The sequence below is a fragment of the Curcuma longa genome, chromosome 4 (assembly GCF_044706935.1).
Source record: "Curcuma longa cultivar G26 ecotype Majalengka, Jawa Barat chromosome 4, ITB_CL_G26_1.1, whole genome shotgun sequence".
Classification (NCBI taxonomy): Eukaryota; Viridiplantae; Streptophyta; class Magnoliopsida; order Zingiberales; family Zingiberaceae; genus Curcuma; species Curcuma longa.
In genome coordinates, this window is record NC_133864.1 from 16,283,031 (window position 1) to 16,310,156 (window position 27,126).

Sequence of the window (27,126 nt, forward strand, 5' to 3'; positions counted from 1 at the left end):
CCTTCCATTCTTTTCCCTTTCATGGCCTTCAGAGCCTGTCTCGTCCAGTAGCACTAGCGGAAGCAGCAGCCATGAGAAGAAGAAGGCTCCGCGTCTCTTGCTCTTCTCCGTCTCCCCTCTTCCTCCTCGTTTTCTGCTTCGTCCTGGCGCCGGCTGCGGCTGACGATTTGGAGCTCCTGATCGCCTTCAAGGCCTCGATCCCCGACCCTCAGATACTCCGGAGCTGGTCCGCCGGGCAGTCGGCGTGCTCCTTCGCCGGCGTCGCCTGCGACTCCCGGGGCCGCGTCGCCGCCCTCGACCTCCGCGGCGTCCCCCTCTTCGCCGAGTTCCGAGCGGTAGCCTCTTCCCTCCTGCCCCTCGCCGGGCTCCAGAGGCTCTCCCTCCGCGCGGTCAATCTCACCGGAACGCTGGCCGACGGCGGGGCCACCGCGCGCTGCGGTGGCCTGCTCGCCGAGGTCGACTTCGGCGACAACGAGCTTCGTGGCTCCCTCGCCGATGCCCGCGGCCTCGCCGCGCTCTGCTCGGGGTTGAAATCGCTCGATCTCTCTCGCAACTCTATCGGTGGGGTTCTTCCGCCGTCGGCGGCGGTCTCCGCCGCCGGGTTTGGGATGCTCCAAAGTATTGACCTCTCGTTCAACAAGGTCTCCGGCCCGGACGAGCTTGGGTGGTTGTTTTCCAGCCTCGCCGGCCTCCGCCGTCTCGACCTCGTCGGCAACCGGCTTAATGCCAGGATCCCAGCGATTGGCAACTGCTCTAGTCTGCAACATCTGGACCTCTCCGCCACCGGCCTGATCGGCGAGCTCGACGAGGGGGTCTTCGCCGGATGCCAGAGCTTAGTTTACCTCAACCTCTCCTCCAACCACCTCGCCGGTACTCTCCCCTCTAATATCTCCTCCAGCTCTTCCCTAACCTTCATTAGTCTCTCCAACAACAACTTCTCCGGCGAGATCCCGATGGCTACCTTCGCCTCCATGCCCAACCTCAAATCCCTAGAGCTCGCCTTCAACTACTTCAGCGGCGGCCTCGGCGAGTCGATCGCGGAGATGACGCAGCTCCAGGTGCTCGACCTTAGTTCCAACAACTTGACGGGGGCGATCCCGTTGGGGCTATGTGCGAACCCTAGCTTCGCGCTGGAGGAGCTCTACTTGCAGAACAACCACCTCTCCGGCTCGATCCCCGAATCGTTGAGCAATTGCACCAATCTCGTCTCCCTCGATCTCAGCCTCAACTACATCTCCGGCACCATCCCCGCCAGCTTGGGCTCCCTCTACTCCCTCCGCGACCTCATCCTGTGGCAGAACTCGCTGGAGGGCGAGATCCCCGCCGAGCTCTCCTCGATCCCCACGCTGGAGAACCTCATCCTCGACAACAATGGTCTCACCGGCACGATTCCGGCCGGGCTCGCTGGCTGCGCCAATCTCAACTGGATCTCCTTGTCGAGCAACCGCCTGAGCGGCCCGATCCCGTCTTGGATCGGCCAGCTGCGGAACTTAGCCATCTTGAAGCTAGACAACAACTCCTTCTCCGGCCCCATTCCGCCGGAGCTAGGCGAGTGCAAGAGCCTGATTTGGCTCGACCTCAACAGCAACCAGCTCAACGGCTCCATCCCTCCTGCCCTTGCTAAGCAGTCCGGCAAGATCGCCGTCGGCTTAATCATCGGAGAGCGGTATGTTTATCTCCGCAACGACGGCATCAGCGATCGGTGTCGCGGGACGGGCAGCCTGCTGGAGTTCGCCGGGATCCGGCAGGATGACCTCAACCGGTTGCCCAACCACCAGTTCTGCAACTTCACCAGGGTCTACATGGGAAGCATGGGATACACCTTCAACAACAACGGCTCCATGATCTTCCTCGATCTCTCCTTCAACCAGCTGAGCGGCGAGATACCCTCGGAGATTGGGCAAATGTACCACCTCATCATCCTCAATCTCGGCCACAATTCGCTCTCCGGCCGCATTCCGTCGGAGCTCGGCGACCTGCGCTTTGTCGCCGTGCTCGACCTCTCCTACAACGCGCTCGAGGGCCCGATTCCTTGGTCATTCTCGCGCCTCGCCATGCTGTCGGAGATCAACCTCTCCAACAACAAGCTCAACGGGACGATACCGGAATTAGGACCGCTGCCGACCTTCTCGCCGAACTGGTACGAGAACAACTCGGGATTATGCGGACTGCCTCTCCCGCCGTGCCAAAGCCATGCCGGCGTCGACACCGGCGCCCAGAACCAAAGCACCCACCGGAGACGAGCCTACATCGCCGGAAGCGTCACGATGGGAGCTTTTGTTAGCCTCTTCTGCATTTTCGGCCTCGTCATCATCGTCGTCGAAAACAGGAAGAGGCAGAGGAAAGACAAAGGCTTCGACGACAACTCGAGAGACATATACATCGACAGCTGTTCCTTCTCCGGCGCCGGCGGAATCTCCAATTGGAAGCTGGCCGCTCTGACCAAGGAGACCGTTGTCGTCAACCTCACCACATCTGAGAAGCCGCTTATGAAGCTCACTCTGGCAGATCTCGTGGACGCCACCGACGAATTCCACAACGACTGCTTGATTGGCTCCGGCGGATTCGGGGACGTCTACAAGGCGCAGCTCAAGGACGGGAACATCGTCGCCGTGAAGAAACTGATACACGTCAGCGGCCAGGGCGACCGCGAGTTCACCGCCGAGATGGAGACCATCGGCCAAGTGAAGCACCGCAACCTGGTTCCTCTGCTCGGTTACTGCAAGGTGGAAGAGGAGCGGCTCCTGGTGTACCAGTACATGAAGCACGGCAGCCTCGACGACGTGCTGCACAAGACGAGCAAAGGGTGCATCAAATTGAGCTGGGCGTCGCGGCGGAAGATCGCCGTGGGCGCCGCCAGGGGCCTGGCCTTCCTCCACCACAACTGCATCCCCCACATCATCCACCGGGACATGAAGTCCAGCAACGTCCTGCTCGACGACGACTTGGAAGCCAGGGTGTCCGACTTCGGCATGGCGAGGATGATGAACGCAGTGGACACGCACTTGAGCGTCTCCACGTTGGCGGGCACGCCGGGGTACGTGCCGCCGGAGTACTACCAGAGCTTCCGGTGCACCACCCGGGGCGACGTGTACAGCTACGGCGTAGTACTCCTGGAGCTCCTCACCGGCCGGCCGCCGACAGACTCACCGGAGTTCGGGGACAACAACAACCTGGTGGGCTGGGTGAAGCAGCACCCGAGGCACCGGATCCGCGACGTATTCGACCCGGAGCTACTGGCGGAGCACCCGAGCGTAGAACCGGAGCTCTGCGAGCACCTCAAGATCGCCTACGCTTGCCTGGACGAGCGACAAATGCGGCGGCCAACAATGCTGAAGGTCATGGCCATGTTCAAGGTGATACAGACGGCGGGTTCGACCGTCGAAACGCCGGCGACCCTGAAGGAAGAAGACGCACTCGTCGAAGAGCCGCACTCGAGCTTCAAGGAAGAAGACGACAAATTCTTCTAAGGTCCAAAATTGAATGTGACTTCGATTAATTCTATACGAATCCATCTTTTCTTTTCATGTACATACACAAAGTGAAATATTTTCATCATCTCGACTGCGCTTCTCTGCAGCTTCTCATAATCACAGCTCAATTAATGATCATCGTCATCTTGTTCTTCCGCCATGATTAACGCTTTACTCTCTGGTCAAAGGTTCCTGCTCGCTGCCTTTTGTCATCTTCCGCGTATCTTATGTTCGTTCGTGCGAGGCCTACACATGATTCTGACACCGTGCGTCGTTAGGAACGCCATTATAAAAGACTCGCTCGAGTGCTTTTTATGTATAGAATTATTACCTGCTCATATTTATTATTATTGTTTTTTAATTCTCATTTTTAAAAATTAAAAAGTATATTTCGATAAATAAATTAATTTATACCGTCAATAGGTGCCTATGAGTTGTTCAGAAGATGCTAATCCATTCATGGGCAACTCATGGTAACAGTTTATGTCAATTTGGTATGGGCTAGAATGTAGGTGTCAGTTATTTACTTTCGTTGTGGTGGGGACAGTTGAAGGCCGTTCAAGGGGACTAGTTGGTGCCAAATGCCCAGATATCCCTTGTAAAAAAAAAAAAAAAAGATAACAGTTTATGTGATTCATTAATTCAGTATTTTATTTTTTTTAAAAAAAATCTAGTTTAGAATTTAAAAAATTTTATTTAAATTTGATTTTTAATTCTAATATAAAAAAATAAAAATTTTAAAAAAATAATTTTAACAAACTGATACTTAGGAGGAATGCTATACTGCGCGACGAGGAATCTGTGACCCGTGCGCGATACTCATGATTCACCGCAATTGTTGCCGTCGTCGCCGCAGCATCCGACCACCGCCTCGAACGTGATCGACACGCCACTCGTCGGCACTGCGTCCGACGTCGGATTCTGATCGGATAGTGATCGAAATTCAGCAAAACAAGGTCGGTAGTGCGCGCGCGTCGTTTTCGGCCGTGATTTGGCCGGAAACGGCGCGCCCCACTGTCGACAGCGATTCGGCCAGAATCCGGACCGATCGCCGTCGACAGTGACGCACAGTGGAGGGTGACGTTTTTCGAACAAATTACGTCGGATTCCGGCCACTATCCGATCAGAATCCGGTACCAATCGAAGTGCCGGTGAGTAGCACGTCGATCGCGGCTGAGGAAGCGGCCGGCGATGGGCGGATGGCGCGGTGAGAGTAGCGGTAGCGGCGATGGATCAAAGAGTCGTGCACGCGTCGCACACGAGTTTATCGCACAGCATAGCAAATCCGGATACTTAGTTACTCATAAATAGGTGAGCATGTTGGTGAATTAAACAAAAGATTGTGAAGTTCGAACATTTAAATTATTTTTAAAAAAAAATTAAGTAGTAAATTTATAGCTTCATGATTTGTGGTACTTTGGTGGGCGGTGGATGAAGGCACAAGAGAAGAGAAAGAAAAAAAAGATTTGATGAGTGGAAAATAATTAATATTGTGGACAAATCACTTGGATTTTAGCACGTGGTGATAACTTGCAGGTTGGAAGTATGTGTACTAGAAAAGCATGCAGTTGTGTGATCCACTCAACTTAGTCCATGTGAAATCCTTGGCATTATTCGTCTGTCTATTTAATGTCTTTTATATACATTTAAGTTCACAAAACTATTAAAAATTAAATTTCCATTATCAATTTCTGTGAAATTATTTTTTTTTCTAGTTCATTTTATGGTTTATAGTTAATAGTTATACTATCTGATATGGTAAAGGAAGTCAGCATCATGTGACATAATCAAGTTAAATTTTAAATTAAATTGATGGTCAAAATCGAGCTAAATTCAAATCAAGTTAACTCTAACTCCGGTCAAGTCATGTTGAGTTTGGATCCGATCAAACCAAGTTCGAGTTAAGTCGGCATTGGAAGATCTCAAGTCAATTCTGTCCGAGTAGCATTCAAGTTTGGTTACTTGAAATTAGGATTTTGATTTGCCTCGACAGTTATTGAAACATTGATTATCAACATATACAGTTGTTGAAGCGCCAATCACCAAGAGAAATAGAAGCATTGTGCCCTTTGGGGACCAAGGGCACTCTTTCATTTTTTTTATTTAAAGGCAACTGATTATTACATCCAGGCGAAAGATTCATTTAATTTATGTATTACTTTCTACTTATCATTATATTTTTACATTCTCTCCACCTTTTTTCCGAAGCTTGACTTAAACATCAGAATGGTCAAGCTAAGTCCCGACTCACCTATCCTCCTAACGTTTTCTTTAAGTCTCCTCATACCTTTGCTCAAAGATTTCCATATATATCCGATAATTGAAACTCAACTCTTCTAAAGCCTGGCTTCTCTAAAGTTTGACTCCTCTAACACCTGACTCCTCTAATGCTCAACTCCTTTGAAAACTTACCCGATTGATATCCAACCGACCAAAAATACTTGATCGTGGTTATTTTACCAAGTTATTTTATCTCTTGATCTTAGACAGGATCACTATCCATTTTCTAAGAAATATATATTGTAATATATAGAGAGAGAGAACAAGGCCTAATAGGGCTAAAGTGAACAAAATGAACCTAATAGATTGAGAGTATTGAAGGTTAGAGTAGATTGGCCGACTAATGGTTTGAGTGGCCAAAGTAATTTATAGGGTTAGATGGATATAATAGGCAAAGAGGGCGGCATATCTAAGCCAAGAAAATAGAGGAGATCAATAATTTAGCTTAGTCAAAGTGAGGAAGATCGTCAAGCAAGCAAGATAAGTAAGATTTTTATGAGATGAGTAGTGGGCTTAGTATAGTTCCGGCAAATTAATCGTGCATGTCAATTTATGTAGAGATGATAGATCAAGCAATCCAAAGCGGACAAAGTGAGCTATTATAATCAAGTCGAACTAAAGTACAAATCACATATTGTTTCTAACTAATTAATGATCTTGTTGATGCCAACTTTTGTAGTTGACTAACATGCACAAGTGGTGATCGATGCTAACAAGCATTACTAATACTTTTAATATCTAGAATTAATACTCATTAATGTCTCAATATTAATAGAATAATAGAGAATATTAATAAGAATAATCACCTTGTGTCTTTAATTAAATTTGTTATTAAAGGTGATACTAATGATAGATTTTTTATTATAATCAAAAATCTATTTCATAATAGGTACAATATTAATAAAAATTTTAAAAAAAAACCTGATTATTATTCATCACTATCTAAAAATTTCCACAACCACTCCCAAAAGTCTGCATCTTAATTAATTATCTCTACTTCTCAAGTAACTTCAAGAGGACACTTCAAAGAGATCGTAGTCATCTTGGTAAGCTCCACCATTGTTGTCATGAAGTCAACTCTCCAAAGAGGTGGTAGTCAACTTGGCCTTCTCCACCTTAATTAGTCACTTAATTATTTATTCAGTCAATTAATTACTTTATATTAAATTGTTTTATTATTTATTTAATTAAAAATGTAATCGATCAATGTTTTAAATTAAATCCAATTAAAGTTGAAGCTTCATTGCACACGAGTTGTCCCCGGGGCAATGGTGTCGCGGTAAGACATCCAGGTTGTCACCTAGGCACCTGCAATTCGATCCCCAGCTACGGCGTATTTGTAGGAATTTTCCTCCAAATGAGAGCGCAATCAAAGGATGCTGGGTGTCTGGGCTGGCCGCTGCGTGCACTTCCTGATTTATTCCAGTAGCCAATAGGAAACTTCCATGAGATCGAACCAATCACCCTCAGAGATAACTAATGGGGTTAACTGGCATTTGTCATTCATTGCACACGAGTTGTTGGGACTTCACACGTGAGGTATCTGCTTGCCATGCATGCATGCAGACGTGGACGTCATGCATGTCATGACAGAATTATAATAATTAATTAAGCAAAATATGGGCAGACATACCATGTGATCCTCCAGTATTATAGAAAATAAAATGATTTAACAGATACTTCATGATGGAGATCATGAAGATCAGAAAATAATAAATAAATAAAAAATAAATAAAGTAGAGAAAGACAAAGAAACATGGGACAGACATGGTTGTGGACTTGAGTAATGCAAATACGTTGAGAACAAGGAACCCTAAAACCTTGTGTTTAATTACTACCTTATCTGGAAGAGAGAGAGACAATAGAGTTTTCAAAGTATGATTGAGTTATTATGATAGAATAAAATTGTTGAAGTGGTTAAGGTTGAATCTCAATGAAATTAAGAGTAATGTTTTTCTTCATTGTAGTCAACTGCAACTAGATTCTATCTTTTTTTTGAAGAAGAGAGAGACAATGTGAGCATCTTTCGCCTTAAAATTAAACCATTCTCAATTAATTTAATTCTTCATACTTTTACTCGATCACTCCATCTTTAATTAATTGGAATAAAGTTAAAGGAGCTTGTCGTGAAAGAGCAAGCAACTCCTCATTTAATTTTTAAACTATATTATTTGATTGGTGTGTAATTAGTTTTATAGATAATTTTGGATGTAAAAGATTTATTATTAGTATTGTATTTGTAAAATTGACTCAAATACTTACTAGATGAATAAGAATTATGTATTAGTATTTTAATTTATATTTTTTAAAAAATTATTTATGTTTTAAATGAAGAATGAATTATGATGATATGTAAATTTTGAATTTAGATTATATATTCTAATTTATTAGTGTCACTATATATTAATTAAGGGGTATTTTAAATTGATTTTATAAATTACTATTAATCATAATTTTTATTATCTTTATAAAAACATATAACACTTATAATTGTTAATAACTTGTCCTTATTATGATAATAACAAGGCATAAATTATCTTTTTAAAAAAAATATGAATCTTTTCTAACATTTTAAACTGTCGTTATATCTCTAAATTGAGATACATATAAACAACATTGATATCTTATAATGACATTACAAAATGTCAAGAATATCAAGAAGACTAAGACAACATCACCTTATAGGATGTTTATTGATGATATTACTAAAATCTTAATGTCATTAAAAGTATACTATAATGACACTTTTGTATGTTCTTAAAAAATTTATTTTAATAGTGTATATTAAGTAGGGCAAGTGATATGCTATACATTTTATGTTGCACGTCTCATCAGCACTTAGTATTTTTTTTTAAGCTTTAGGTTTTAGATTGAGGATTTAATATTTATATTAAAAGAAATAAAAATTAAAAAATATTTTATACTAAATATTCACATGATGTGCAGCCTATCAAGTCCCTATTAAATAGAGCATGACTCAGGTTGGATTGATGAATCGGATTCATTTTGATATAGTTTAGACAATTAAATTTTTAAATTTAAATATTTAAATGCAAATCGATCAAGTTTGGATTATTCAAGTTGATTGGATTATCCGAGTTCATGTTAAATATATAATTTTCAAATTGATTCATATTGGAATTTTAAAATTTTTTTATTTTAAGTATATATAATATATATATAGTCAGGAATGCTATGCTGTGTGACTCTTCGTCCGCTGACCTCATGCGTTCCCACCGCGACCCAGCCTGCTGTCACCGTCCTCACCGTGCCGTCCGACCACCGCCATCAGCGCGATGGACGCACAGCTCACCGGCGCTCCGTCTAGTATCAGATTCCGACCGGATAATAGTCGGAATCCGAACGAATTTGGTCGGAAACAAGGTCTACAGTGGCAACGCACTGACAAATCGCCGATTCCGACCAAATCGCGGTCGGAAACCGACCAAATGACGTGCGATCCGATCCTTCCTCGTCTCGCCACGATTTGATTGAAATCCGACCGCGATTTGACTATAATCTGATCGCAATTTGATCGAAATCCGATCGCGATTTGGCCGGAATCGGCCGCTCGTGGACGTCAGCCGGATTCCGACCAAATCACGGTCGGAGACCGACCGAGGAAGGACCGGTGTCAGATGTCGATCCTTCCTCGACCGGTCTCCGATTGCGATTCGATCGAAATCCGGCCCGATCGCCGTCCACAGTGGCCGCATGTGTGCTCGACTAAATTCGTCGAATTCCAACCACTATCCCATCGGAATCTGACGCCGGCCGCACCGGCGAGTGCGCGTCGATCATGACTGAGGCGGCAGCCGACAGTGCCGGACAGCGGCGAAGACGACAGCGACAGTGGATCGCAAGTGTCGCGAACGTGTCATCGCACAGATACGAGTCGCAGCATAACAAATTTATATATATAGTTGTTGCATTGCACATGCAACATTTGCCTGAGGAAATTAAAAAATGAATTTACTTGGAACACTAGCTAGGCACGTCTCCATGTCGATAGATTTTTTATATACAAGGAGTAGATGAATAAGTGGGTGGTGCCTGCACCAGATCAAGCCTGTGCGACGTGCAATGGGCCGTGGAACTCCGTCGTCTCCGTGCTTTGCGTGTCCCGTGCTTAGGCCATTAATTATTAATTAATACCTTGTCTAGCAGTTTGAATACATTGTATGGAGAATAGTGCTCTTCTTAAATTAATTAATAATATTTTGACAAGATGCATGTGTTACTCTATACAAATAAATAAATCAATAAACAAATGGAAGGGCAGGCGCCTGGAAACGAGAAGCACCTCCATGAATTGAACGCCATGCGTGGAAAAAAAAACCAAATCAATGGGCAATAATTGCTCGAATAGTTTGTATTCTATTGCAAAATGATAAACATTTAAGGCACAATTAAATAATCTGATTAAGGTTTGTATTTCTTCAGGAAAAAAAACTACAGAATACAAAGGGAATCAACTTAAAAACCTTTAATTACAAGTCCCAGGAAGTCGATACAGATAAGGGCGGGCTGCTAGTTGACCAAATGATGTAATTATAAGCAAAATTCATACAACAGATTCTTTTAAATCAGGCTTTCTATCTAGCACTTAATGATGTAGATACTCGCCGTTCCAAAAAGATTTTTAAAATAAAATAAAATTAGCATTTGCCATCTTTTCAAATGTCCAGTCAGGTTTAGGAAGACCTGGATTTCTTTTTAGGTCGTGAACTTTCAGCGTTGGCGATAAATGAATCGGCTCTAACATTATCATGCGCTTCGTGCATTTTTAATTCCTTTGCCTTGTTCTGCCACAAAAGAACAAAGCCATAAGAGAAGAATAGATGGAATCTAGGAAAAGAAAATTTGACAGGGAAAACAATGAAAAACTCAAGTAATTTCCCAGTACTGCGTAGTCAATGCTGTCATTGTGATGCAATAAAACTGGATAATGACATCTATTAAGACGATTATTTCCAAACCTTACCATGCTACCATGCACAATGAAAACCATCCATTAGATGAATGTGTTTCTTCCTCCAATGGCAACTCATTTTTTTCAAAAATAAAATATTTATGGAATATCCAATCCATGACATTACGGCACCAGGCCTTGCCCTGGTAGCTTGACAACTTTTTCAGTCACCTTAGTCATACGACCTTTAAAAAGCAGGCTTCATGGAAGTCGCATGACAAATTTCTGTGCTTATTTATACTCTGGGAAATATTTTCCTCGTTCATCCAATTTATAAACACAGGTGTAGTACAAGACGAACTTCTCTAGAAACAACAATCAGGGAAAGAGTACGAGTTTGAATGCCGATACCACTGCTACTATATGCAATAGATGTCCCTAAAGTGGCCAAGGTCTCATATCACCTGAGACTTCCAACTGAAAATGTCTAGTTTGAAGAGCCCAAAAATATATAAAACCTTGATAGGATCACTGAAATGAATGCTATTGTTTATCACAAAATTATGGACATTCCGTTGACACTACTAAGAACAAACAAATGTGTCAACAATAAAAAAACTCTACAGCAACATGGACTTGTAAATCTGGAACTTCTAAAAGATAAATCAACTAAAGCTAAAACAAGTAGGAGGATTGTAAACAGGTAAGAAACAAGACATATCATTCAAGGTTACACCTATAAAGAACCAGTCAAAATTATTCAAAGTCCGTAAGTACAAAATTTTGAAAGATAATAGACGATGAAATGTTGGAGAATTTAGAGTCTGATACATGTTCACTAGTTACAGGGACAAAGCACGCACACTCTAGTACAGGTATATCTTTTAGGGTTAATATATATATAAATCAACCATAAGATTTACACATTTTCTCAATTCCGATCTAATGTTTTAAAAGTTTCAAACCATGTTCAACTTTTTAAAAGTCTGTCAAAATTCAACCTTTGTAATTTCATCTAACACTCATTAAAAGCATGATGTTATGCCTGCATAGCATTTTGTCATGTAAAACGCCCAGATACCAGTGTGGATAAAAATCTTTTGGGACCTTTTAATAACCCAACAGCCAAGCCTTGATACCATAACTATGGTCTCCCCCTCCAATACTGATCAAATCAAGTAGATCATCCAGTTCGTATACAAGACTCTTCATACTGTGCTTGCCTCCCACATCCTCCCTAACCCCTGCCCCTCCTCTGGCAGGCGCAATCGCTGAATCCACCTCAACCTCAATGACCTCACGGCCCAATCACCAACCATGACACCTTCATAAACCATTGGTCATCGACGTCCTCCTCACCCATGGTGAAACTGCTGAATTTTACACTGGAGGCTGTCGATGAGCAATGTACCACTCAATGTGGCCCTTGCACATCACCCTCAACTACCTCAATGGTGTTACTTCTTCCAACCCAAGACCTACAAGAAGTTGGTGATTCTTCCCAAATCCATTTCTACTGCCGAAGAGCTAGATTTTAGGCATTACAGCTTTATGCTAAATAAGCCTGGATTTTATATCGTGATCCCCCCCCCCCCCCCCCCCCCCCCCCCCTCAATATTATCTAATTCAATATCTAACCATTTGATATATTTTCATAATAAAACAAATATTGCTTCTCATTATGATAACAGATAATTATTTATCCATCAATGTACTTATGTAAGCATTACGGATTTATTATCCATATACTTCTCTATACCCTACATAACATACACCATTTTGTATTTTATTATTCCTCATTTTTATTAACAATCATAAAGCCTTGTAAAAAGCCCGTTGAAGGATAAAATCAAAATAGCAAACCCTAAATTAGTTAGGGCAGGTGCAGGTTAACAATGATGAAGATCATGTTGTGCTTATACTGATATTTTATTCTCTAAAATTTTCTTTTCGCCTATCCTAATATTGTTGAAACAACAAATGTTGAGTTTTCTTAATCAGCTAATCCCAGTAGGTGTTTCAAATGTCTAACATATAACTTCGAGGTGTTGGTATAATGTGCAGCAAGTCAAAGGAGCTTATATAAGATTCCCTATGGTACTCGGTTGTGCATTGCTTAGATGCCTAATGACTATCAAACACAAACATAGTTGAAGGTGTTCACTCAAGATATCCTTGTGGTACTCAGATTGCACATTGCTTGAATGCCTAGGCTGCTAGGCAATCGTTCAAATGCCGAATGACATCATTAGTTAAAAACAATCACAATCATCAAGCTCCAATAAGCGACCTTAGTCAAAAAAACAACAAGTCATACAACTAATTTGCTTGATTTTCAGAGTTGCACAATAATATGAACGTATACATACCACAGAGACGAGAAAAACAATCATAATGAGAATTACCAAATATACAAAAGCATAACAAGTACCTTCAAGGACTTTGTCATTGCAACCAGATCATTCTTGTCCTTGTCAGATTTGTTCGAATCAGAAATTTGAGAGGGTTCCTGTCAACAGTGAATATGACCAAAATATATTAATGAAACAAATTCCCTTATAAGGCATCCAATGGCTGAGCGACAAACCTTCGGAGGGACAAAAGCAGCTTCTCTTTTTCGCTTGTTTTCAGCTGCTTTTTCTGCCTGCTTTTCCTTCTTTTCTTGCCACTTCTTTGCTGATTTCTTCTTGACACTCAGGAAATACTCACCACTTTCTAATTCAAGATCAAGCTGAAAAAGAATTAACAGGCTCTAAAACTAGACTAGGGCACTGAAGTACTGAACTAGAAATCACCTAATACAATATAGCAATAGGATGCTGTATATACCATGGAGGTCAAGGAAAAAATTTACCAACAACTTATCTCAAGTTAAAGAGAATTCAACAGCCCGACAACATTTTCAGAAGGTAAACACGATCTTTATGTAATATCCAGTTTAATGCAACTAAAATATCTATAAACTAACAACTTTGCCAAATGTTAAAAAAAAAGCAATAAGTAAAAGACATGAAACGCTAAAGGGATTCATATGCATAGATAATTATAATTACTTTGCTTGAATACACATGCATTCTAGTGAATAGTGATTATTAAACTCCTTTGTACAGTTGGCATACCTTAATTATCCAATAACTGGATTCTTTTGATCATTCCAGTGAATATTGATTAGTGTATTACATATAATTTAAGAAAATGTGTCAACAATCATTAAATTTTAACAAGTGTTGTGTAGACAGTTATTGATGATTTTTTTAAAAAAATTAAGTACAAAGCAAATTCTTTTTTCTCAAAGCAGTAAAGTAAAACAAAGGGGCGATCTGTAAGTGTGAAGATCTACTCTGAGATTTAATGTTCACAAATTGCAACAATAACTTCACCTTGCTTGGTGGCTGAGGCGGTGGGAATGGAGTATATGGTTTCTTCGCCTTAGCCTTTACTTTCCTTTGAACATTCTTCCTGGATAGCATTAAGAATACAAAAGGGTATATGAGTTTAAACTGGATTCTTGTAAGGCATGACATATATGTAAAAGAAATGCAGAATCATCATACTTTTTAAATTTTGGAAGGAACCTATCCCAGTTCTCATTGGCTAATGCTGGATTTTTGGCCAGTTCACGTTTCATGAGAAGGGTCTGTTTTTGCAATATCTCATTTAAGTGTTCATATAGTAAAAAAGTAATGAATCACTTGCTAAAGGAGTCATGCCCATTTCCAGAGAATAAATACCTTGATATGGTAAACAGGATGCATCTGATTATGTATACAGTCTTCTACTATTCTTCGAACTTGTTTTAGACCCTTAAATGAACCCATGGCTGCAACTGTGTTCCCCTAGTCAATTTGTAAACTTTGGTTAGAAACATGACATTAAGAGATTTAAAATTAGTAGGATTGCATAAAGAGAATAGCACCTGAACCAATATATAGCAATCAGTCAAGATTTCAATGGCCTATAATACAAATCACAAGAGTGTAAGCCAATTTAACATGAGTTAAAAGAATAAACTACTCCAGGATTACCAATGATGTTTACATATTAATCAGAGTCTTGATTGGAGTGCAGACCTTTAGAGTAGATAGATTGGGTCCTAAAAGGCGTTCCCTCCGCTTTACAAATCGTTCCTGGCAAAATAAATAAATAAATATACATGTATATATTATACACATACACACATATAATAATAATAAGTTACGAAGCCAAAACATGTACAATTAACTACTAGGTAGTGAAGTACAAAAATGGCACCAAACCATTAATAAGTTCTGAAGCTGAGAATGTGCAATTAACTATTAGGTCAGGTAGTGCAAAGATGCCAACAACTATATTCTGTACTACGAACAAAAGCAACATGATACTGAAACTTTAAAAATGCACCTTAATAAGCCACTGGCACTTAGAACTTCACATACTAATTTGAGTTAAGTAAAATATTTCATGATCTTCAGAATTGTATTAATTGTCAAGGTGCATGCTATAGAACTGTTCAAACAATCACTTAGATAAAGTATACTGATATGATTTTTGATGCTATCACTACTAGCCAAAATTTGATTTTCAAAGTATAAATTTATGAACCCCAATGTAAATGGAAAAGAAAAAACAGTAAACTGTTATATGGTACAAGAACAAAAAAAACTAATTATTTATCCTTAGAACTAGGTGAATAGAGACACATGTTGAAGAATTAACTCTCTTTTCTTCTTATCAAGTGTTATACAAACACAAACAATGGTATTGTTAGAGCAAAACATACAGGTAGATACTTTACTGAAGAATCTCAGATACGAAGATTTTCACCCTCTGACATCACAATAGAACGGAAGAGCTCTAAGCTTCCAACCAGGTGTCAATAAAATTCCAAAAGGAAGTATAGTAAAAGGAAGTACAGCCAAGAACCCAACTGAATATCAAATCAAATCTTATATTAAAAATCTGCTAACAATTAGAACAAGCTACAATGAGGAACTAATTGCTGAAAGTGGTCACGCTTGAGCTAGCATTGAAGTGATATGGAAGTAACTCAATATGCCTCCTCATTCAAACTTACAATAATGATTAAAAAGTTATGGATAATTTACCTTGTTGCGTATAAGGTTTCCAATCTTAACAATATCACATTGCATCTCATCGTTCAGAATTTTGATTGCCTACAAAGGAACAGTAATACAATTATGAAAACTTGTAAAACAGCTAAAACAATTGAAACAGAACTATTACAAATTTATAGACATTGAATTCTAGAGTGAAAATCCAACAAAAAAGAGAGAATGCTAATGCAAGGAGAGGAAATGACCACTATAATAATAATAGCATCTTAAATAACAAACCTGCTATCTCAAGGAATCTGAAACTTGACCTAGCGAAGAATGCATACCTGAGGTGCAGGGACACTGCGTGAAAGAAGCTTAATCAAATCCCTAGCTTTCATAATAATGTAGGGGTCCCTAGTTTTTCGAGTTGTTGAAACCGTCATTGATCCTTCAACCTGACGCAAACATCATAAACGATTTGTGTAAAGGAAAAATCACTCAATTATATGAAATCGAGATGGAATAAGAAAAAAATTCCAACAAGAGGAACCAAATTTTCCCTGCTACAATCTACATGAAAAACAAGTAGAAAGTTTAAATGGCTCACCAGATTAAGTTCACATGAGACTCCAAATTCTTTCAATGCACTTTTCACCTTAGGCCATGCTTCTTGCAAGTACTTCTCTATAAAAATAAGAGATTGCAAGCATCACATGAGAGGGGAAAAAACAGGTATCTGAAGAAGTAAAATACTTAGAAAAGAAATTTTATTAAAATCCTTCGGAAAAATGTGGCGATCCCCAACCCTTAGGGCAACAAAAACAACGACGACGAACGAGTAAGAGAAGACGCCGTGTGAGAATCGTACCTCGGTACTGAGGGAAAAGGGTGGAGAACGAACTGACTTCGAGCATTCCGGACTCGTTCCAGGAAGGGTCGAACTTCTCAACCTTCCAGTGATCGATGTTGGGGTCCTCATCCCACGGCTTGGGCTTGTCATGCTTTCCCTTGTGCTTCTTTCCCTTCGTCCCAGAAGCAGATGCTTCCCCTCCGCCGAAATCTTCCATGGACGCACACGATTTCGACAGTAAGCGACAGCAGGAGCGTTGGTGGCGGCAGGAGCGTTGGCGGCGGCTACTTCGGCCGATCGGGTTTGGGAATTAGGAGGGGTAGGAGAAAGCGATAGGGCAAGCCCATCATTATATTAACCGAAATAGCTAACGTCCGTTGTTCGAACCGGACCAGGCCATTAACTGAAGTCCAATAACAACCAGCTACGTTATTTACTCAAATCAATTTAGATACTAATTTTTAATTCACTTTAAAAAAAAAGTTAATTTATGATAATAATAATAATAATTTTTATGTTAGAGCATTCATATATTATGTAATTTATTATCTGATCCTGTTTCAAACGGTCAAACAAATTGAAATGGAATAGTTATTTAGTAGACTCGGACACGACGATTAAAAATTTGATTAAATTAATTAAATCAATTAAATTTAAAATTTTAATTTAATTATTTCAAATTTTTAATTTTTTTAATTAATTAATTTGATAATTAATTTTAAAATTTCTTTTCCAATTAAATTAAATAAACAAAATTAATAAAAATAAAAAATAATTTATAAATTTAACTTATAAATTTCTAACTAGTTAATAAATTTTTTATAATATTTAAAAATTTTAATTATTTTAATTAATTCAGTCAAAAATTAAATTAATTAATATTTTATATTTATTTAATTTTTATTTAAAAATTTGATCAATTTTATTAGTTTAAAAATTTTTAATTTAATTTAATTTTAATTAATTTGATCCAATTCAATTTGATTTAAAAATAATAATAGTTTTTATGTCTGAGCTTTCCTATACTATGTAATTTATTATCTGATTCTGTTTCAAACGGTTGAAGAAGTTGAAATGCAATAGTCAGACTCTTCTGTAAAAGGTAAAATCCGCCATCTCAATGGCCCCACACGGTCGGCCTCACGACCATCTGTGAAGAGATAAATCAAAAAATTACAATTGATTACGACGGAGGAGGATATTGCAATAGTCAAACTCGAGCGTTACTTAAGCGGTGTGAAAAATCGAATGGATCGAATTTAAAATTTTAATTTAATTTTTTAAAAAATATTAATTATTTTTTTAAAAAACAATTAATTTAATTAATTCAATTTAATTTCGATTTTAAAATTTTCTTTTCAATTAAATTGAATAAATTAAATTAATCAAAATAAAAAATGATTTTTAAATTTTAAATATATAATTTTTTAAATTTATAACTAATTAATAAATTTTTAATAATATTTAAAAAATTTAATTATTTTAATAAATTTAATCAAAAATTAAATTATCAATATTTTATCAATTCGATTTATTTAATTTTTATTTAAAAATTTGATCGATTTAATTTAGATTCAGTTCAATTTTGATTAATTCAATTCAATTTTAATCGAATACTTATCTCTCCAGCGAACTCCTGTAAAACACAATTGAGGCCATCCTTTTTGAAAATAGATCCAATCAGCATCTATAATCCAAAACTCACAGAATCAACAATAAAAATGATATAATGAGAAGTACATTAACAGTGGTACGAACTGCAGGTGTCAGATTTTCACAGGGTGAGTTATACTGGTGAGGCTGGATTGCTGAACTGCTGATGAACAACATATACATAAATTACACCCTACGATAGATATTTGCATGAATGAGGAACTGGGAATTAGACCAGAAGGCTTTCTACCACTTTCAGTGGTATCTAACCACGATTACTTGAACACTAACTAGATAATATCAGATCTTTCACACGTCGCATAACATACAGATCGGGCACAAAGTCGATGTCCCACAAGTTACCATCGCCAGTGTTTTATATCATTATCCTAGACCATTAGTCCAGCCGCCATCTGATGCAATGAGTAATAGGCTTCTGTTGTGACAAAGAAATTTGGTGTCAACAATTGAAGTAACAAGATTTCCATGGCGAACTTAGAAAATGATAAGAAAATTTCATGGCTGAATAATACTGCAACATATCATGCAGATGGAGAAAAAAATGTAGACAGATATTTAGGGTAGAAAATTATAATTAATCAAAAATTGGACTGGATTTAAACAGTGTGGCCTATCACGCCACACCATCAAAACTAGTATACTTAGCAGTAGATAACATTGACAAGCCTGTTGTCAACCATTAACAGCGAACTACAGATTGCATGGATTAGCAGCTGCATTTTCCATGAAATGAAAAGCAAGCTTGAAAGTATATACTTGCAAAAATATCATTAAAAACTAGAAATAAATTAGGGCACTAGCATGATATGCTACAAGTATATAACTGGGAGAATGATCTCCTTCATTAATGTGTAAATAAACTGAATACTTGACAACAATTAGATGACATGTTATATAATAAATTATCTGTTTGACTTTCTAAATACAAATTGAATTAGCTTAGTTAGTTATTTAATAAAATTAGCAATTTAAGATTATTTACTAGTGTCAGGTATATTTATTGTTTCACTTATTTGACTTGTTTCTTGATACACTCTCTAATAAATTGATGAATTTAAAAAGTAAATAATGCAAAATACAAAAGTGCAAATAGCTTATATTCACATTGCCTTGCATAGGGTTTAAAGAGAATAAGAGTCATACAGCCAATTCCAAATAGTTCATGACAGTTGAATGAGGGATTACATCCATGTTGCCAACCACAAATAGTTGGGATTAACATGACATGGTGATGATCACAAAGTAAAAAAAAAAAAATCGCATGCACGCTTGTGGCATTATTTGTACCACACACAAGGTATGCCATTTAGAATAGATATTATCCATGGCATTTTCTTTAGTTTAAGATGGCATTGCTTCTGTTCATTTCTTATATCTATATTTTGTACATAGACTAGTTGGATTTGATCAATATGACTAACACTACATCTTTTGACAAATTGAGTCTTATGCAACCAATATCAACAACAACCAAGTCTTTATCCCACTAAACGGGATCGGCTGTATGAATGCTCCTATATTATTAGGCTCGATCCCCTCATCTATATTTAAATAAATTTTATCCTCTTTTATCGTTGCTAAACAAGTCTTATGCAACCAATGTGGGAAAAAAATAGAGAAAAGAATGTAAAGATGAAACTACATGAATCAGAGAGTTAAGTAATTATTACTGCCTGAGGCAAAGTGATAGCTCTAGTGATGATAAGTATGCTGATGGAAGGACTTCCAGCATAATGAACAGCTAAAATGGTGGGAAGAGTTTAGTGTATGCAAATTCTCTAGGTGTACCAGAATACATACTGGAGCAGCAGTGCTAAGGAAGTGTCTATAGATTGGATTGATTGTATCAAAGGGAGATGGAACAATTTAGCAAAAATAAAGGAAATTATAGATGGGGAAGCAAAGCTAAGAAATAGCTTATGCTTGGTGGAGTCATTATAAATGTGATGGTTCCAAACAGGCGAAAGGAACAGTTGCAATGAATTTTAGTTCATGTTTTCCCTTGAGAAATTCACCTACCAAAAATGTCAACAGACTTATTGAGAATCTAGTATACATGAGTTTCATAAGCTGTAACTTAAATAAACCTAGATGCATGTTAAGTTCAAAATGTTATTTATATAAGTGGACAGAAAATGGCTATGTACAATACAAGGTATCTTGCAGAGGTCTTATAAAGTGTGGAACAATCCTACAATTTTCATTGAAAATTGAGGTACAACATGGCCATGGCCACATCATCTCTGAAGAGCATGGTAATGATTGCATCAGTCATGCATTAACTAGCAATGATTGTAATAGTGATGCATCAACTAGTTGAGGTATGTTGACCAGAAAATAGCATATCTTTCTAGTTAAACCCTTTTTGACTAGTTTCTTTTAGCACTCCATAGAATTACTAAAATGAGAAATTAAAAGCATTTCAGAAAGCATAGAATTTTACTATGCGAGACATCTAAGGCAAGATTGATATTATAGTTATAGACGTAACAAACAAATTGTACCTTTTCCAAAATGTTCATGTTCTAGGTGAATGTGCAGCATCTGAACCATATGCAGAGGAACTTTCACTATCGGAATCTGAAAAAAAAACAAATTCCTTAGTTATGATGCATAGGTCACAAATACTTGCAGCATTTAATTTACCAAGAAATAACAACACAGTAAGCAAGCTACCAGTAGATGAAGATCCTGAATCACTACTAGAGCTGCTTGAACTAGATCTACTTCCATTATCTCCCTTCTTTTCCCCTCCAACTGGTGATGAAGAAGCTACATACTTCTCATCCACCACTGAATGTCAAATAAATCTGTAAGCAACATATGATAATAATGTAATAAAGAAAAATCATCAGTAGATACATGTAGTTCACCTTTCTTAATATTCTCAGGTAATTCAGTGACAATTGGATCATGAGTCTGAAAAAAGGTACGTAGAGTTATGATTAAGCCTCTGATTCATTATAGCTACAACCAAAACACAGAAAATTAAGATATGCAAACTCCAACCTTTTCATGTGATGTTTCACGTGCATCAACTTCAGCCTCGGGCTTAAAGAGAGTTGCAAGCTCAGCCTTCCTCTTGTTCTTGCTCAAACTCTTCTTGTAATTTGTGATAAATCTATCCAGCTCCCAAAGGGTCTCCACATCGACGCTATCTATGTCAACTTCAATCTCGTCATCATGCTGGCTAAGAGAAGAATTTCTCTTCTTAATAATCTGCACAATGTTCTCCAACTTCTCTGGAGGTAGATTTTGCAAGTTATTACTGAGCCTCTGCTTCTCCTCAAAAGTCATGTCCCTCTTATTGAGATCCTTGGCCTTGGGTTTCTTTGGAGCTGGTGCTCGACCTATGTGCATTGGTTGGCTCACTGGTTTTGTCTTTTGTTCGATTGCCACAGGATGCACAGTGGAGTCTGACCTCTCCAGCATTCTCATGTCAACAGGTCGAGGCTTCTTTGAGGTTGGCGGGTAGGCAAGAAAGGAAAACTCACCCTCAATAGCAGGCCACTGCTCCTCAAACAATTGCAGAAGTTGATCGGCCATGACGTGGACGTCCTGTCCCTTGGGATTGTAAGTCATGGCATTGCGAAAGGTCAGCCTAACATCCTCAGCAAAATCTCGTGGGGAGCTGTACCAGTTCTTAGCAAGCCGAGACTTAACTGTGCCAAGGTCCATTGGATGCTTGATAATGGTATAGTAATCATGAAGGCCAAGCGCTTTGGCATCAACTGGCTTGTTGAACACCCAGCCAAACTTGTGCTTGATCAACTTGGAGAGAAGCACGCCACAGCTTTTGAAGGCCTGTGCATATATCTTCTTCTCTTCCAAATGGGAGCTGTTGTATTCAGATGCCCCTAAAGATTGCTTCTTTCCGGTGTTTGTCTTGAGTTTCTTTTGGCTATGAAGATCAGGCTGTGACAACTTATCCTTGCCTAGAAGAAATTCAGAATTCTTGTAGTATTGGTTAGCCTTAAGCGTTCGCTTCTCCTTCTCAGCTTCCTCGCCCACGGTATCATTCGTGGCATCAACGGAGACGCTGAGGAAAGGGCGGAATTGTCCAGAAGGTGCAGTCGTAGGCGTGGCTGCCTCCGGTGCTCTCTTTGTGGAGACTGGTGTGTTTGGATCGGTAGCCGAGAGCTGTGAATGTGCGTATCCAGCAACGGAGGCGACCTGGAGCTCATGGGCCTCCAGCCGCCTGGAGAGGACACGTATTTGCTCGAGCTCGGAGGCCAGCTTCCTGCGCAGGTCCAGCGCCTCCTGACGCGAACTAGGAGCATGACTGACGGTGGCGATGCGGCCACGGCCATTGGCGGCGGCGCCGAAAGCGGGCTCAGCTGGGAGCCGCTTCAACCTGGACGAGCCATCGGCACCGGGCAGCGGAAGATGTGAGTTCTGGCGGCAAACGGATCCAAGTTCCTCGACTTCTTCTTCCGCAGCCGAGGTCTGCGCAATCGGCTGAGAATTAGGCGACGATCTAGGGATCTTGCTAAAAGGCTTGCGCGAGTAGACCTTGCCGCTCTCCGCCCACCGGTGATTGCGGGAACTTTCGCCTCCGGCGCCGACTAGCGGCCCAGACGCCATGAAATCCTTCGCCACGATCGTTTAATCCCTGCACCGACGGAAAAGGGACAGGAAAGAATCGAACGCAGCTGCAATCTCCCCTAGGGTTCGCGGAAGAGTAGAAACCGAGATTTCACGGAGAGATCTGAGGAATCCGGTGAGGTCAAACGGATCGGAGGAGCCGAGCAGCAGAAAGGGAGGGTTTCGCTTGCGATTGGGTGCTTCGGTGTGGCAGACTGCGAGCAGGCGAAGTGGAAGCCGGCGTGTGAAAACAAAATGGTGCTCGATGACGCTAGGAGTGACAACATAGCGATTTACACGTGGCAATTCTCTATTCGCTGACATACAGGATTTTGTTTGAAAACAAGATTCTTAATTTCTTTCCTTTTTCATAAACATTTTACTTATATTTTCGATATACATATATACGGGTTTGTTACGCTGCGCGATAAATTCGTGCGCGACCGTGCATGACTTCCTGACCCATCGTCGTTGCCGCCACCCTCGTCGAGCCGTCCGACCACCGTCGGCCGCCGCCTTGGCCGCGATCGATGCGCCATTCGTCGGTGCTTCCATCCGGCAGCGGATTCCGACCGGATAGTGATCAGAATCCGACGTAATTTGATCGGAAACAGAGCCCCCCCCCCACTGTGTTGACCCTGTTTTGATCAAAATTCACCTGATTTCGACCACTATCCGATCAGAATCTGACACCGGACGGAGCGCCGGACGAGTGGCGCGTCGATCGCGGCTGAGACGATGGTCGGACGACGCGGCAGTGACGGCAGTAACGACATTGGGTTGCGGGTGTTGCGCACTATCGCGGATTCCTTGTCACGCAGCATAACATTTCTATATATATATATAAACAATATAGGTAAATTAAAAAATAAATAAACATAATAGAGATTTAATGAAAGATCTTTATTAAAACAAAGCAAAGTTTAGTTATCAATCAATGATTTCTCTAAGTAGTTAGTTGGATTTATGGGCAACTATTGCTCTTTAATGATCTTATAGCAATATCTCCCTAAGTTCTTTGTTGCATTGTTTGGCTTTAATTGCTCTTTAAGGGTCTCATGCAAGTATCTTCATGGACCTTACTTATAGTTGCATTGTGACACCACATTTGCAAGGATTACTTAACAAAATTCTTGTTCCATTATGAAATTTTAGTCTTTAAGGATGATATGGAACCTAGTATTAGTTAAGAGCCTTGGAGCCACTTAAACATAGGGGTGTAAATGAGCTAAGTCTTACTATTCGTCTCGATTCGGTTCGATTACACTCCTAATCAAACAAGGGACTTGCTCATTTAGATACAATGAAAGAAAATCATAAATAATACTTGGGACTTTTGATTATAACTCACATGTTGTAAAACATTCAGTAAAAGAAGGACATCCTTTGGATATAGTGGATCCATCGCACATATGTGAACTGAGTCAACCTCTAGACATAACAAGTGAAGGCATTAAATTTTCCTCTTGTCTAGCATCTATTCCATATTTTGGACACTATCTTAAAGTAGATCGGACAACTTCTCTACTTGACTCCTAATAGCGGAGTGTCGTGAGGTACTTCGCGGGTATATAATTTCTTCTACCCACGAGCAGCACAACAACCATGAGCTTTTACAATTTGGTAGTTAGGCATCATGTCAAAGCACAACTTCACACTCTAGTTAACTCAAGTGATTGCATATCAAGTGTAAGACTAACCATGTGTGCAAGGTGGCTCAGGCTATGGTGCAATAGTAAAAGGTAAGACAAGCTTTCTAAATTCTCACTCAAGAAACATTATACTTGAAGAGTTGTTCGTCAGAATCCATCTATGCTTCTCAATCTAGCTATCTATCATTTTTCAGTAAAAGGTGGAATCCGCCACCCAGCAGCTCCACATTATTGATCCCACAACCATCTATGAGGAGGTAAATCGAGAAACTACAGTTGACCACTAGGGGAGGGCATTGCCTCAGCTTCACCGATATTCAATCTTTGCCTACTTCAACAAGTTTGTTCTGTAATAACCAACTCAATTATGACCCGTGAGCTGGAACTCATGTCTCATCGATCGCACAACTCAATTTTAAAACTAATTTATTCGATAGTATCCGATATGAGTGTAGAAGCATCGTATAAGACCGAGAGATTCGAACCTTGTTAATAAGTGAAAGAACTTGCACATGGTAACTCGTGGCTGCTGGAACTAGAAGAAGAGCTGGCTAGCTAGCTAGTTAGCGCATAAAGCCAAGCAGGGCATCGAGAATGTTGACGAATAAACAAATAAAGCGATATGCTGAATGCATGTGAAGGATGAACAAGAACAATCAGAGGACGCAGTGAGTGAGTGGCGTGTGAGCACTGCACATGGAGGAACATGATATTGTTCAATCCACATCTCCATCCTCTGCCTCCTCTCTCTCTCTCTCTCTCTCTTTTGTCTTCCACCTTCCACACTCGATCCATCATCATGGCAATGCTTAAAGACGTCGATCGACTTCAGTAACGATTGAATTGGGCAGCTAGATCGATCGAAAGTAACAAGTTTTATTGCGTGGGTTTTACTGTTGGCTGAATAATTTATGGGGACGTCAAACCTTTTTGCTGCCCACTGTTCGTTAATTCCCTCCTCCCTCTCCCTCAATAGCTGGTTCTAGCTGTCTCTCTTCTCTTTGTCATGTGACGCTCACTCTCGGTGCCATGCCATGCCGGCCTCGTGCCATGGAATAAAAATTCTGCGGACGCACCAGCAACGCCACCATAATTCGCATGCACTGCGCTGAATCCTTGGCGTTCCTCCTTCGCTAACTGGCCGGCTCGGTTCGTCGTCGGCGAGGGAGTTACGTTCATGGCTCGCGAGTTGCCGCCCAGAGTTCCCCACTTGGCGGCGGCCAATTGGCCTAGTTTTGGCCAGCAGATCTCCGGCGCCGGCGGCGGAGGAGGAGGAGGCGAGGCCGCCTCGTGGGTGGACGAGTTCCTCGACTTCTCGGCGGCGAAGCGCGCGGCGCACCGGCGGTCGGCCAGCGACTCCGTCGCGTTCGTGGAAGTGGCGCCGGCGGACGGCGACGACGACGACGACTCTGACCAGCTGATCATGTCCATGTTCGCCGACGAGGTGGCGGGGTCGCCGGGCGCCGCAGGCGACAAGAGCACGGAGCAAAAATCTGCCGCCGCTGCTACTGCTGCTGCGGAGCAAATTGTCGATCCCAAAAGAGTCAAGAGGTGAAATCTACATATAAATACACCAAGAATTGAAAACATTTCTCATCCAAAATCTTCACTTTTAATTAATTATTACTTCATAATCTCAATTCCCCGAGAAGAATACTGGCAAATAGGCAATCTGCGCAGAGATCCCGAGTGAGGAAGCTCCAATACATCTCGGAGTTGGAAAGGAGTGTCACTTCGCTTGAGGTACGTGAAGATAATTCATACGCATAAATGAATAAATGATGATCTTAATTCCGATCGATCTCCATAAAATTTTCTGTCTTTTTCTTTTTCTTTTTCAATTTCAAGACCGAGGTGTCAGCATTGTCTCCTCGAGTGGCATTCCTCGATCAGCAGAGATCTCTGCTCACCCTGGGCAACAGCCATCTGAAGCAGCGAATTGCTGCGCTAGCTCAAGACAAGATCTTCAAAGATGGTGACGTCCGTTTCGTCTCGTCTTCTCTTCTTCATTTTGATTAATTATTTGCCATCTTTCTAATCTGAAGGAAAGATTTCGAGTTTTTGCAGCGCATCAGGAGGCGTTGAAGAAGGAGATAGAGAGGCTGAGGCAAATCTACCAGCGGCAGAGCATGAAGCAGGCTCAATCTGATAACGTCGCCACTGATTGCGCCCCTACCACGTGATGCCGTAAGCGCAAGGCTCCATGTCGGGGAAGGTCCCGCCCTCGATTAATTATGACAACAAATGCTCCTTGTTGATTTCGTAATCAAGAATTGGGATTTGTAGTAATGATTGTTGTAAAATCTGTATTTTTTTAATCTTTTTTTTTTTATAGATTGTCAAATTGGTAAAAGGGATTGTGCTGCTTGTGGGGTTGTTATTGGGGTTGTAAATGAGCGTTCCTTTCTGTGTCGCATTTCTCTGTCATGGGTACTGGAGAATCCATGCTGTCGATACTGTTCACTTTTAACTTATTGATTTTGAAGGCTTGCTAAGTATGCAAATTGCAGTATTCAATCTTATCCTGTGTTGTCGCATAGTTTTAAGGAAAAGATGAGCAACTATTGCAGAAAACGATGAGCAGAGAGCTGACAAAGCAAGTAACTGTTTCTCTCTATTTACACCGATGGGTTACGCAGATGAGTAGTGAGAGAAGAAACTAGAG

The 27,126-nt window shown here is 40.6% G+C and overlaps 4 protein-coding genes across 6 annotated transcripts; 2 read left to right on the top strand and 2 right to left on the bottom strand.

Annotated features, from left to right (window-relative positions):
* LOC141828073 (brassinosteroid LRR receptor kinase BRI1-like) lies at window positions 1-3,613 on the top strand. The gene has a single exon (XM_074715429.1). The coding sequence runs from the start codon at window positions 72-74 to the stop codon at window positions 3,468-3,470; it is 3,399 nt and encodes a 1,132-aa protein (XP_074571530.1). The 5' UTR covers window positions 1-71; the 3' UTR covers window positions 3,471-3,613.
* A 6,511-nt stretch (window positions 3,614-10,124) lies between these two features.
* Window positions 10,125-16,844, bottom strand: LOC141827451 (KRR1 small subunit processome component homolog). Its single transcript, XM_074714699.1, has 12 exons — window positions 16,570-16,844; window positions 16,309-16,385; window positions 16,046-16,156; window positions 15,750-15,818; window positions 14,736-14,792; window positions 14,582-14,620; window positions 14,397-14,501; window positions 14,220-14,302; window positions 14,046-14,124; window positions 13,253-13,396; window positions 13,097-13,174; window positions 10,125-10,558 (listed from the first exon to the last, which is right to left on the bottom strand). Exons 1-12 carry the CDS (start codon window positions 16,766-16,768, stop codon window positions 10,448-10,450), a joined length of 1,152 nt encoding a protein of 383 aa, XP_074570800.1. The 5' UTR covers window positions 16,769-16,844; the 3' UTR covers window positions 10,125-10,447.
* Window positions 16,845-18,252: 1,408 nt separating this feature from the next.
* Window positions 18,253-23,017, bottom strand: LOC141828487 (transcription factor GTE4-like). The gene is made up of 5 exons (XM_074715930.1): window positions 21,235-23,017; window positions 21,099-21,144; window positions 20,902-21,018; window positions 20,730-20,805; window positions 18,253-18,640 (listed from the first exon to the last, which is right to left on the bottom strand). Exons 1-4 carry the CDS (start codon window positions 22,807-22,809, stop codon window positions 20,744-20,746), a joined length of 1,800 nt encoding a protein of 599 aa, XP_074572031.1. The 5' UTR covers window positions 22,810-23,017; the 3' UTR covers window positions 18,253-18,640; window positions 20,730-20,743.
* A 2,385-nt stretch (window positions 23,018-25,402) lies between these two features.
* On the top strand, window positions 25,403-26,944 carry LOC141828141 (basic leucine zipper 6-like). Of its 3 annotated transcripts, none has more exons than XM_074715511.1 (4): window positions 25,403-26,012; window positions 26,114-26,204; window positions 26,310-26,436; window positions 26,529-26,944. In XM_074715511.1, the coding sequence occupies exons 1-4, from the start codon at window positions 25,639-25,641 to the stop codon at window positions 26,642-26,644; spliced, it is 708 nt and encodes a 235-aa protein (XP_074571612.1). In that variant the 5' UTR covers window positions 25,403-25,638; the 3' UTR covers window positions 26,645-26,944. The 3 variants fall into 3 exon arrangements, with proteins under 3 accessions (XP_074571612.1, XP_074571614.1, XP_074571613.1); XM_074715513.1 differs by having other exon boundaries at window positions 26,310-26,441; window positions 26,529-26,624; XM_074715512.1 differs by having other exon boundaries at window positions 26,512-26,624.
* Window positions 26,945-27,126: the final 182 nt, after the last annotated feature.

Bases quoted from the DNA above. Each gene is read 5' to 3' on its own strand.
- LOC141828073 (XM_074715429.1), top strand. From the start codon at position 72: ATGAGAAGAAGAAGGCTCCGCGTCTCTTGCTCTTCTCCGTCTCCCCTC.
- LOC141828141 (XM_074715511.1), top strand. From the start codon at position 25,639: ATGGCTCGCGAGTTGCCGCCCAGAGTTCCCCACTTGGCGGCGGCCAAT. The intron at 26,205-26,309 runs GTACGTGAAGAT...TTCAATTTCAAG, and splicing joins GGAGTGTCACTTCGCTTGAG to ACCGAGGTGTCAGCATTGTC. The intron at 26,437-26,528 runs GTGACGTCCGTT...GAGTTTTTGCAG, and splicing joins AGACAAGATCTTCAAAGATG to CGCATCAGGAGGCGTTGAAG.
- LOC141828487 (XM_074715930.1), bottom strand. From the start codon at position 22,809: ATGGCGTCTGGGCCGCTAGTCGGCGCCGGAGGCGAAAGTTCCCGCAAT. The intron at 21,019-21,098 runs GTGAACTACATG...TTTGACATTCAG, and splicing joins ACCTGAGAATATTAAGAAAG to TGGTGGATGAGAAGTATGTA. The intron at 20,806-20,901 runs GTAGCTTGCTTA...TTTTTTTTTCAG, and splicing joins TTCAGGATCTTCATCTACTG to ATTCCGATAGTGAAAGTTCC.
- LOC141827451 (XM_074714699.1), bottom strand. From the start codon at position 16,768: ATGGAAGATTTCGGCGGAGGGGAAGCATCTGCTTCTGGGACGAAGGGA. The intron at 16,157-16,308 runs GTGAGCCATTTA...TGTTTGCGTCAG, and splicing joins TCTCATGTGAACTTAATCTG to GTTGAAGGATCAATGACGGT. The intron at 15,819-16,045 runs GTATGCATTCTT...GTTCCTTTGTAG, and splicing joins GCAGTGTCCCTGCACCTCAG to GCAATCAAAATTCTGAACGA.